Here is a 12,704-nt window from a genome sequence, read left to right on the forward strand (position 1 = left end):
CTGGCATTGGGCTGTTGACGATTGGCAACATGTTACCTGGTCGGGCGAACCTCGTTTCAATTTGTATCGAGAGGATGGACTTGTGCGAGTATGGAGACAACCTCACGAATCCATGGACGCAGCATGTCATCAGGGCACTGTTAAAGCTGATGGAGGCTCTGTAATGATGTGGGGGGGTGTGCAGTTGGAGTGATATGGGGCCCCTAATACGTCTAGATACGACTCTGACAGGTGAACGTTCGTAAGCATCCTGTCTGATCACCTGCATATATTCGTGTCCATTGTGCATTCGGACGAACCTGGGCCATTCCAGCAGGACAATGCGACACCCCACACTTCCAGAATGTCTTCAGAGTAGCTCCAGGAACACTCTTCTGACTTTAAACACTTCCGCTCGCTATCAGGCTCCCCAGACATGAACATTATTGAGTATATCTGGAAAGCCTTGCAATGTGCTGGTCAGAGGAGATCTCCACCCTCCAGTACTCTTACGGATTTATGGGCAGCCCTGCAGGATTCACGGTGTCAATTCCCTCCAGCACTACTTCAGACATTAGCCGAGTCCATGCCACGTCGTGTTGCGGCACTTCTGCGTGTTGGCGGGTGCCCTACACGATATTAGGCAGGTGTACCAGTTTCTTTGGCTCTTCGGTGTATCACCCTTGTGAGAGTATTAGAAAAGCGCGTTGGAAAAAGTGAAAATAAGTTATTTTACACCCTTTTTAAATGACCTGCAAACAATATAATTTGAATCAGGAATATTCTTCAAATTAAGGTAGTAAATAAACAAATAATTTTTACATAAAATAACAAATAAAATAATTTATTGTTAAATCATATACAAATTTCTGATTTTGTACAACGAATGGCTGAGTAATGATGACAGAGAAATACACTAAGATAACAGATAGATTAGTGTAGAATCCAGAAAATGCTTGGTCTAGGTAGGCTGCTGACCATTAATTATTTCTACGAATGCTATTAAGTTTCCGTGCAATCCTAAAAGAAGAGTTGAAGCGTTTCCTATAATACGTACAGCATTATTGTTAAAGCAGTACGATAGCAAGAGATTTTGTCCCGAACGACACGCCAAGATCGTGTGTTTGAAATGTAAATGTCTCTGGACGATAATGTACTTAACTGTAGTATTTTAGACCTTTCGTTGTACTTCTTTAATATTGCTAATTTGCGCTAAGGAATCGAAAAGCACAGACGAAGGTAATGGCAGTAGTAGGAAAAAACAATGGTCACAATTTGATGACAAATCGTAGGAGTGATTAAGTTCTGATATCCGCGAAACAAGAGTACAATAGATCGAAACAACGAAGGCATTAGAAAGAATCAGTCATGAACGAAGAAGGCTCTCTTGAGGGAAAGATCTCTCGTGATAGCAAATAGTGACACAGGGCTGGCAAAGATGAATATGAGACTATACGTCTGCGTCACAGTATTGCATGGAACTGAAGCGAGGACCGTGAGAAAACCATGCAAGACAAAACTCGAAAAGGATGTTCAAGATTGAGAGCAAAGATGAAATATGAAATGAAGAGGTACGAAAATATTAACCGACGAAATCCATCTGAGGGATAGTGGGAAATGAAAAAGTCGTACAGAAACAGTTAACTTGGCACTGGAATTGTTATCAGAGACAGAAACCGACACTGATTGTAAGAGGGAAAACGGATTACCGAACATTTTTCGTTTAGCAAATATGCAAATATGAAAATATCAGTGGATCGTGGATAGAGATGGAGGGCAACATAGAACTGGTCGAAATACATGATTAAAACAATAAATACTACGAAAGACATTATTAACACTGCTGGCCAAGTGAAATAAATAGCTTCGCTATATTTCTCATTATTTGTGAGAGTTATCAGATCTCCGGGTGAGAACTCATTGTCACCCAGGATCCAGTCTGCCTGACGATGCCTCCATTTCAGTTGAGAGTTCTTACTCGTCCGTCAGACGCAGCGCCGACTCGGAGGGTGGTAAAAAAACTTTCCACTCGGTCTCGAGAGGCACGCGCGCGCGCGCTGCCCTGCCGGGCGCCCATTTCAGAAGAACTCCTGGAAGAACCGTCAGTGTGGCGAAGTGCGTGCTGGAGCTGCAAGTTGTCGGCGGGGCGGCCTGGAGGCGCGCGGCCTCAGAGCTCCGGACCCACCACCTTCCGGCGCACGAAGCGCGAGAAGTAGTCGGGCTTCCAGCACTTGCAGCTGCCCGGCACCAGGAACCAGTCGTAGTACAGCCGCACCTGCGAACACGAGTTCAGAGGGGCGTTAGCGCCATCAGGCTGTCCGCTGACGATGCTACTACACTGCTGGCCATTAAAATTGCTACACCACGAAGATGACGTGCTGCAGACGCGAAATTTAACCGACGGGAAGAAGATGCTGTGATATGCAAATGATTAGCTTTTCAGAGCATTCACACAACGTGCTGAAATGAGGAAAGTTTCCAAACGATTTCTCATACACAAACTGCAGTTGACCGGCGTTGCCTAGTGAAACGTTGTTGTGATGCCTCGTGTAAGGAGGAGAAATGCGTACCATCACGTTTCCGACTTTGATAAAGGTCGGATTGTAGCCTATCGCGATTGCGGTTTATCGTATCGCGACATTGCTGCTCGCGTTGGTCCAGATCCAATGACTGTTAGCGGAATATGGAGTCGGTGGGTTCAGGAGGGTAATACGGAACGCCGTGCGGGATGCCAACGGCCTCGTATCACTAGAAGTCGAGATGACAGGCATCTTATCCGCATGGCTGTAACAGATCGTGCAGCCACGTCTCGATCCCTGAGTCAACAGATGGGGACATTTGCAAGACAACAACCATCTGCACGAACAGTTCGACGACGTTTGCAGCAGCATGGAGAACCAGCAAGGAGACCATGGCTGCGGTTACCCTTGACGCTGTATCACAGACAGGAGTGCCTGCGATGGTGTACTCAACGACGAACCTGGATGCACGAATGGCAAAACGTCATTTTTTCGGATGAATCCAGGTTCTGTTTACAACATCATGATGGTCGCATACGTGTTTGGCGACATCGCGGTGAACGCACATTCGAGCGTGTATTCGTCATCGCCATACTGGCGTATCACCCGGCGTGATGGTATGGGGTGCCATTGGTTACACGTCGCGGTCAGCTCTTGTTCACATTGACGGAACTTTGAACAGTGGACGCTACATTTCAGATGTGTTACGACCCGTGGCTCTACCCTTCATTCGATCCCTGCGAAACCCTACATTTCAGCAGGATAATCCACGACCGTATGTTGCAGGTCTTGTACGGACCTTTCTGGATACAGAAAGCCAGCACATTCTCCAGATCTCTCACCAACTGAAAACGTTTGGTCAATGGTGGCCGAGCAACTGGCTCGTCACAATACGCCAGTCACTACTCTTCGTGAACTGTGGTATCTTGTTGAAGCTGCATGGGCAGCTGTACCTGTACACGCCATCCAAGCTCCGTTTGACTCAAGGCCCAGGCGTATCAAGGCCAGAGGTGGTTGTTCTGGGTACTGATTTCTCATGATCCATGCACCCAAATTGCGTGAAAATGTTAACACATGTCAGTTCTAGTATAATATATTTGTCCAGTGAATACCCGTTTATCATCTGCATTTCTTCTTGGTGTAGCAATTTTAATGGCCAATAGTATATATATATATATATATATATATATATATATATATATATATATATATAGAGAGAGAGAGAGAGAGAGAGAGAGAGAGAGAGAGAGAGACTGAAGCGACGAGTGAAAATTTGTACCACAACCGGGATTCGAACAGAGTCCTCCAGTGTACGAGGGAAATGCGGTGACCACTATGCCATCCTGGGATTGTGGCTTTTCAACTGCACACCCTATCCTAACACGCCTTCCTCGTAAGATCTAAATTCTCATTCTCGCGTCAGCACACCTGGTATTCCTCCTAAACTTGAACAGCATTGAAGAGGCTCTCCAACTGCATTGGAATAGCACCACAGCATCAGGCTGCATATAGTGCAATTACATGGGTTGCACCACACGCTGCAACATGATTTCAACGGTGCTGACGTGGTAAGAATTATCTCTCTGCCAATATTTGCGTCAATACCTAGTATTTTTCGTGGCAAATCATATTCTCTCCTGACCTTTACCTCGAGTAGTTGATCTTATTTTTGTCTAGGGCTTGGACAATTTCATGTTTTTGTTTTGTAGTTATTTATTATGTTCCTAGGTTTTGCTACAGAAGAACATCATGCTGGCATATAATCTAAAATTGTTGACTGATTTTGTTTCATAATGTAGCATGGCTACTAGGCATTTACTTTGTCTTTGATGATCAATGTAGTTACATTCATTCCTTTAACTGCTTGAATGTTACTTACAGAACTGATATAATTAAATTTTCCTCGAGACACTTGAGTCTGATCTTCATCTACGATAATGACGGAAGCTGAAGAAATGAATTAAAATTTGTGCCATAGCTCGGACTTAAAGCGAACTCTCGTTGCTTAGTAGGCAGGGATGCTACCCATTACACCATCACAGGGCTATAGTTTACATTGCTGCACAGACTACCCTGCTCCAGTTCCCTTCCTTACACAAAATTCAATTCGCATCTTCGGCTTGTTTTCCCCTTCTTAGATAGTCACTATTGCCGAGGCTCCCTGGTATCGAAATGCCATTCCCGTGTAGTCCATGCAACAATGTTAGGTATAGTGCTGTGGTGGTGTAATGGCTAGCATTCCTCCATAGTAAGTGAGGAGGCCTGGGTTCAAGTCTCGACCATGGCACAAATTTTAATTCATTTCTTAATCTACTATCACGACTGCTACTTGTTTATAGCTATTCCCCTCTGTCTCTTTTTAATATAATTTACTCTGGGAACATAAATACCTGCTTAACAAGTGGCAATTCAGTATCTCCACAGTCAGTAATTGCATTACTTGACAGTAGGGAAATTGTGTCAGCACAGCTGATTAGCTACGCTACTGGCCATTAAAAACTGCTACACCAAGAAGAAATGCAGATGATAAATATATCATCAAATACATTATATATGTGATTACATTTTCACGCGATTTAGGTGATCAGATACTGAGAAATCAGCACCCAGGACAACCACCTCTGGCCGTAATAACGGCCTTGATACGCCTGGGTATTGAGTCAAACAGAACTTGGATGGCGTGTACAGGTACAGCTGCCCATGCAGCTTCAACACGATACCACAGTTCATCAAGAGTAGTGACTGGCGTATTGTGACGAGCCAGTTACTCGGCCACCATTGACCAGACGTTTTCAATTGGTGAGAGATCTGGAGAATGTGCTGGCCAGGGCAGCAGTCGAACATTTTCTGTATCCAGAAAGGCCCGTACAGGATCTACAACATGCGGTCGTGCATTATCCTGCTGAAACGTAGGGTTTCGTATTGATCGAATGAAGGGTAGAGCCACGGGTCTTAACACATCTGAAATGTAACGTCCACTGTTCAAAGTGCCGTCAATGCGAACAAGAGGTGACCGAGACGTGTAACCAATGGCACCCCATACCATCACACCGGGTGATACACCAGTAAGGCGATGACGAATACACGCTTCCAATGTGCGTTCACCGCGATGTCGCCAAACACGGATGCGACCATCATGAAGCTGTAAACAGAACCTGGATCCATCCGAGAAAATGATGTTTTGCCATTCGTGCACCCAGGTTCGTCGTTGAGTACACCATCGCAGGCGCCCCTGTCTGTGATGCAGCCTCAAGGGTAACCGCAGCCATGGTCTCCGAGCTGATAGTCCATGCTGCTGCAAACGTCGTCGGACTGTTCGTGCAGATGGTTGTTGTCTTGCAAACGTCCCCATTTGTTGGCCCGGGGATCGAGACGTGGCTGCATGAGGATACGATGCCTGTCATCTCGACTGCTAGTGATACGAGGCCGTTGGGATCCAGCACGGCGATCCGTATTACGCTCCTGAACCCACCGATTGCATATTCTGCTAACAGTCATTGGATCTCGACCAACGCGAGCAGCAATGTCGCGATACGATAAACCACAATCGCGATAGGCTACAATCCGACCTTAATCAAAGTCAGAAACGTGATAGTACACATTTCTGCTCCGTAGACGAGGCATCACAACAACGTTTCACCAGGCAACACCGGTCAACTGCTGTTTGTGTATGAGAAATCAGTTGAAAACTGTCCTCATGTCAGCAAGTTGTAGGTGTCGCCACCGGCGCCAGCCTTGTGTGAATGCTCTGAAAAGCTAATCATTAGCATATCACAGCATCTTCTTCCCGTCGGTTAAATTTCGCGTTTGTAGCACGTCATCTTCGTGGTGTAGCAGTTTTAATGGCCAGTAGTGTTATGAAAGATCTCTGTTGGATTCCTTTCATGTTAATTTTTTAAAACTGTTGTCATTTACGGCATACATTCCACTTCTAAATTTACTGTGGTGTTTCTGACTATCTGGGAGGAGACTGAGCAGTGGAACGTGTTACTTTTACACATATTCAAGAACGATCTGTCGCACTACTACACTTTAAAACACAGTTTATATGTAATTCATGTCACACAGTCTCACACGGAACCTACATTCGCTTTCTTTTATATACTGTATATGATAAGATACTGTGATCCCCTTCCCTTCTGTGTGAAAGGATGAATGAGTAAATGTATTTCTAGTTGCGTGCTTGATGGTAGCAGACAAGCCTGTCTGCTAGAGAGCAGTAGGACGAATGTCGGAACAGGTAGCTACGCTTTCTAAAAGCAAAGAGGTTTCTATTCTTAGTATGGTCCTATCCGTCCCTTGTCATGTTGGTATAGGAAGCTGCCTCCCTGGTCACTTCCGTTTTGTATCTGGAAGCAGCCTCGGTAGGGGTCCATGGCAGTCAGTCCGCGGCGAGCGTCTGAAGTGGTAAGATCTCCGGCTAAGCGCGCCCTCTGCTAAGTCCGTAGGACAATGGATTTCTTAAGTTCAGCCTAACTGAAAATTTAATCACCTTTATTTCAGGTTTAGATCTAAAATATCTAATGTTATCTTAAATTGCAACGCAGTGTAATTCGAGTGTGAAGTTCAGATTCTCTTCCAGTAGTTGCTTTGTCACTAGTTTGTGAGTAAAGTGGAACCACGTGTGGATGATCAGTAACTCTAACTAAGATCATCAATCTTAAATGCGAATGTGCGTGAGGTTATAACATCTCGTCTTGACAATATTTTTCAATATAGCAACTTTTCTTTATGTTCAACCCACGTGGGGTGTACTTTGTGAGACCAGTACCATGTGCTTATACAATTGTTTGACCCATCAGGTTAATAGTAAGACGATAGTAACCAGTTCAAGGTTTTTCTTTTGTAATTTGTGTTTCGATGTAATTTATTTTAATTATCAAAATTATTATGGAGTTACACTCTTTGTGTAAACCAAGTTGACCACGTGAAGCATGTGGTGTAAGCATCAAAGTAGCCCTCAGCTATTCTTTTCGGGAAGATTTCACAGAGAGTTAGTATGAATTTAGTATACCAGTGTGTGGTAATTTCATGACGGACAGGATTGCGCTACGAACGTAACTTCTTTGGGTGAAAATTGAATCGGTTGCTTGTGTTTAATTTGCTCTTGCATATGTTTCAACGTTCTTCGTGTGTTATTTTATGAATGCAGTGTTGTATTCAGTGCGTTTAATATTCATATCTCAAAATCAACATCACTTGAACTAGTTGTTAAGCCTCCGACTACTATGCCCTCTAGGCATATTTAGGAAAGCCGATCTGTGTTAGAGAGCGGCCAAAGCCCGCTTCCTCTGGATACCAGATGCTGACTCTCGCACCCCCAGCAGCCGAGAGGATAGCCCAGGCGTAGCCGGGTATGGAGCGCAGCACGCCCTGGTAGCGGCGTCGGTTTACCTGGAAGCAGCCGAGCTCGTCGACGCCGTCGCAGTGCGAGGGCTTCTCGGTGGTGGGCGGGTCGACGCCGGCGCCGGCGCCGGCGCGCTTGCGCAGCGCGTCCTGGTAGTTCTGGAAGTCGTGCACGGGCGGCATGGCGTCTGCGGCGGCGACGGGCGGCCGCGGCTGGCGCTGCTGGTAGGCGGGCAGCACCGTGTTGGGGTAGAAGACCTCGGCCACCAGCAGGCTCACCCAGCGCGGCGACGAGAGGCAGCCGCCGCCCTCCAGGTAGTGGCACCGCGTCTGCCTGCCACACACCACAACTTGTCTGCCTGCTCCACACCTCTGCCACTGCCCCCCCCCCCCCCCCCACTTAAAACTGTACCGCAAGACTGCTCCAAAATAAAGGTAGCTGGTCAAAGTCCGTTTAATAAACGATGTAAATGGTACAGAGAAGAACAGCGTGTTTTCTTTTTAAAAATGGTACACTTGGTTTATACAGAGAAGACAGCGTGTTTTCTTTTCTTAAAAACATGTGTTCCATTTTTTTTACAGGAATTAGTGGGGAGACGGTCAGGGTAGCCGAGAGCCCTAGCCGCCACAGTAGCTCAGCGTGTTCGGTCAGAGGACTAGCTGCCCTCTGTAATAAAAAAACTGAGTTAATGGATCAACAACGAACTGAAACGGGTGTCTTTCGACGTCCGCCCAGAGCAGATACGACGAACAAAAACGAACAAAATGAGATTATACAAAAAAAAGAGCGCTAAGGCGCTGCTTCCTGGACTCGGGTAGGCGCGCCGGCCCCGGCCTCCTTCTGTTTCCAGGTACGACCGACGAAGTATGACTAAACTGTCCACATATTATGTAAATAGTTCTAGCAGTATATAGCATTTTACTCACCACAAAATTCTTTGCCTGGAAAATTAACAATAACTTCGAAATAGATTTAATATATTATACACCACTAAAGTATATAGAACGCGAAATATTTACAAATGCTGAGCAATACACAACGTCATGTCTAACAACAACAAGAACTTTAGAAAATGGCGGAAACTTCTAATGGCCGTTTCTAGTGCGCATTCTTTCATGCGATTCTAAACTAAGTCATTAGACTGACGTAGCGGCAAAAAAACATTGAGTATTCCTAGGATCGTAGCAGAGAAGGCCAATGCTGGCCTTCGTTTTGTTGGCAGAATTTTGGGAATGTGTAGCTCGCCTGCAAAGCAGACGGTGTATAGAATGCTAGTGGGACCCATTCTTGCGCACAGTTCGAGTGTTTAGGATCCCAACCCGGAAGGATTAAAGGAAGACATCGAAGAAATTCGAGGTGTGCTACTAGATTTGTTACCGGTAACTTCGATCGACACACAAGTATCAAGGAGATATTTCGTGAACTCAAATGGGAATCCCTATAGTGAATAACCGAGTAAAGTAACACAGTGGTTAGCGGACTGGAATCGCTTTCGGGAGGACGACTGTTCAAACCAGCCGCAGGGCATCCAGATTTAGGTTTTCCGTGACTGCTCTAAATCGCTAACGGAAAATGCGGGGGTGGTTCTCCTGAAAAGGCACTCCACCCGCCCGTCCGACCTTGTGCTCCGTCTCTAATGAACTCGTTGTCGACGGGACGTTAAACACTAATCTCCCCCTACAGGAGGGAATACGACACTCTTTTCGCGAGGCACTATTGTGAAAATTTTGAGAACAATCATTTGAGGCCGCCTGCACATCAATTCTACTGCCGCCAACTTACGTTTCGCATAAGGACAACGAAGATAAAAAGAGAATAATTAGAGCTTGTACGGAGGTACATTACTTCTTAAGTAATAGAGCCCAGTACGTTGTCCTCGATGGTGAGTGTTCATCGGAGGTGAGGGTATCATCTGGAGTGCCCCTGGGAAGTGTACTAGGTCCGCTGTTATTTGCTATCTACATAAATGATATTTTGGATAGGGTGCATAGCAATGTGCGGCTGTTTGCTGATGATGCTGTGGTGTACGGGAACGTGTCGTCGTTGAGTGACTGTAGGAGGATACAAGATGACTTGGACAGGATTTGTGATTGGTGTAAAGAACGGCAGCTAACCCTAAATATAGATAAATGTAAATTAATGCAGTTGAATAGGAAAAAGGGTCCCGTAGTGTTTGAATACTCCATTAGTAGTGTAGCTCTTGACACAGTCACGTCGATTAAATATTTGGGCGTAACATTGCAGAGCGATATGAAGTGGGACAAGCATGTAATGGCAGTTGTGGTGAAGGCGGATAGTCGTCTTCGGCTCATTGGTAGAATGTTGGGAAGATCTGGTTCATCTGTAAAGGAGACCGAAATAAAACACTAATACAACCTATTCTTGAGTACTGCTCGAGCGTTTGGGATCCCTATCAGGTCGGATTGAGGGAGGACATAGAAGCAATTCAGAGGCGGGCTGCTAGATTTGTTACTGGTAGGTTTGATCATCACGCGAGTGTTTCGGAAATGCTTCAGGAACTCGGGTGGGAGTCTGTGGAGGAAAGGAGGCGTTGTTTTCGTGAATCGCTACTGAGGAAATTTAGAGAACCACCATTTGAGGCTGACTGCAATACAATTTTACTGCCGCCAACTTATATTTCGCGGAAAGACCACAAAGACAAGATAAGAGAGATTAGGGCTCGTACAGGGGCATATAGGCAGCCATTTTTCCCTCGTTCTGTTTGGGAGTGGAACAGAGAGAGAAGATGCTAGTTGTGGTACGAGGTACTCTCCGCCATGCACCGTATGGTGGATTGCGGAGTATGTATGTAGATGTATATGAGGTTTCTAGGGAGTCGCTTTTCTTTCGCTCTGTTATACGAGTGGAACAGGAAAGAAAGCGAGTAGCAGTGGTACAGGGCGCCCTTCGCAGTGCACGGTACGATCACTTTCGGAGTATGTATGTAGATCTAGATGTACACTATCTTCTAGGTACAGCTCTGACCCTTGCAGTTGGATGATTTGGGGTAAGTGCAGTGTGTTTTCTTTTGAGATGTGTTCTTACATGAGATAAAGCCGATCAGAATTTAAAGAGAGGCGCTGTAAACATAGACCGGGAAACAAATAGTTGTTGAAGTTTGGGCCTTTCTACAGTATTTGTGTTGAGAACGGTCACTACTGAGCGGTGCAGGTAGTCTTTCTGTTGACGTTCATTGCTCATTTCTTCTTGGCTATGTTCGCTTCTGTGCTTAGTTCTCTGAGTGTGATGCTGTTGTCACAGACTTACAACTACCTTCTATGTTAACCATTCCGTACATATCGTTTTGAGGCTATGCTGACACCACAACAAGATTCGTGATTCCGTGGAGCGAAAGACACATAAAAGCGGGAAAAATAGAGCGATAGAGTAGATTCCGGACGCACAAGTTCCAACACGCCATTCCTTCTATTTATATTCAGGCCATACATCTTTTGGCCTTCTTCTGAGTGCGCCGACAGATCGAAGTAGCATCATTCGCTTCTGTTGTTTCAAATCCGACGGCCGCACCACGCACAGGCTGTATGACAATTCTCGAGTGGAATGCATAATTACGAGACTCGGTGGTGAGGAAGCAGTGAAAATTCGTTTGGCGAAGGGTTTAATTAATGGAGATACCAGTTTCAACCTCGAATCTGCGCTTTCTTTGACCATGTAGCAAAGATATCGTTACAGTGCAGCTCATGTTGACGCACTGATATCCCCGCATGGATCGAGCGTACAGCCTCAGAATCCGTTCTTATTAAGTTTTTTGCTGCCGTGCAATATCTCTGGCTCTAGTGTATATGTGACCACATGCGCGGTAATGCGTCCGTCGAGTTTAAAGAAGGACGCGAGTGCTGTAGCTAAATTCTGTAGGTTCGCTCGGAGATGGCCGAAGGATCTACGGTCGAAATATTATGTGAAGAAATGGGACTTCTGCAGCTGCACACCCTAAAAGTAATGGGTCAGTCAATACGCTGCGAAAACATGAAATTGCACAGTAAAATAGATTCCCATTATTCTACTCAGGAAATGGCAGACACGATATTCCGCCATCATTTGAAGGGCTTATTTCAACAGTGGTTCAAGTCGATTTTTGTTCATTTTAAGATACATAGTCCTAAAGTTAAATGAGCGCTGAAAAATCTGCAGTTGAGGTACCAGAAATAGTCACACATATATGGCTTCTTGCTAGAGATGAACGTTTCTTTCTGTTTGTTTGGATCATTAATGTCAGAAGCACTATAATCAGAAAAGGGAGGTAATGGACTTGTACCACCATTGAAATAAGCCCTTTATTTAGTCTAGACTGTTACAACGCTGTCCCTTAGCGTTGCTGCACTGGCAGCGGCGCTCAGCCCGCTCGCAGGCAGGTGCAGTTAGCAAAGGCTATCCGCCCGACAGCCCTATTACACGCTTTCTGCGCTTGCGAAGGGACGTCTATTAATTGAGCTCGAAATGGGAGGAGGGAGGGGGGTGGAGGGGTCTGGTAAAATCGCACCAGATCTCATTTAAAAGGAGGGCAATGAAAATCTCACGTCAAATTTTAAATTAACAGAATACACGTTATTATAACGGATAACAATTTGTTTCCTAGAATTACTCTCGAGCATAGACAGTATTAAAGTTTATGCTTCTCTGGACTGATACTGCGCCATGACCTGGATGCCATTACTTGAAACAAGTGCCGCACAAGTGTCAGATTTCATTCGGGAAACTCCCTGCCGCGCTGGTAAAAATCACCGGATATCAATGAATCAGAGTGATATTCAGCAAAATATGCAGGACAGGTTTTCTGTGTTCAGCATGAATTTGTGTCAAAACTTTACCAGTGAGTATGTTAAGCAGCATCCCGACAA

General features: G+C 45.4%; 1 protein-coding gene across 1 annotated transcript in view; it reads right to left on the reverse strand.

Annotated features, from left to right (window-relative positions):
* Positions 1-869: 869 nt before the first annotated feature.
* LOC124615945 overlaps positions 870-12,704 on the reverse strand; it is a 373,296-nt gene continuing 361,461 nt past the window's right edge. The window contains exons 7-8 of the mRNA XM_047144145.1: positions 7,893-8,178; positions 870-2,254 (exon numbers count right to left, since the gene is read on the reverse strand). Of these exons, the coding sequence (XP_047000101.1) occupies positions 2,147-2,254; positions 7,893-8,178 (394 nt within the window). The 3' untranslated portion in view covers positions 870-2,146. The remainder of the gene's footprint in view (positions 2,255-7,892; positions 8,179-12,704) is intronic.

The sequence above is a fragment of the Schistocerca americana genome, chromosome 5 (assembly GCF_021461395.2).
Source record: "Schistocerca americana isolate TAMUIC-IGC-003095 chromosome 5, iqSchAmer2.1, whole genome shotgun sequence".
NCBI classification, from domain to species: Eukaryota; Metazoa; Arthropoda; class Insecta; order Orthoptera; family Acrididae; genus Schistocerca; species Schistocerca americana.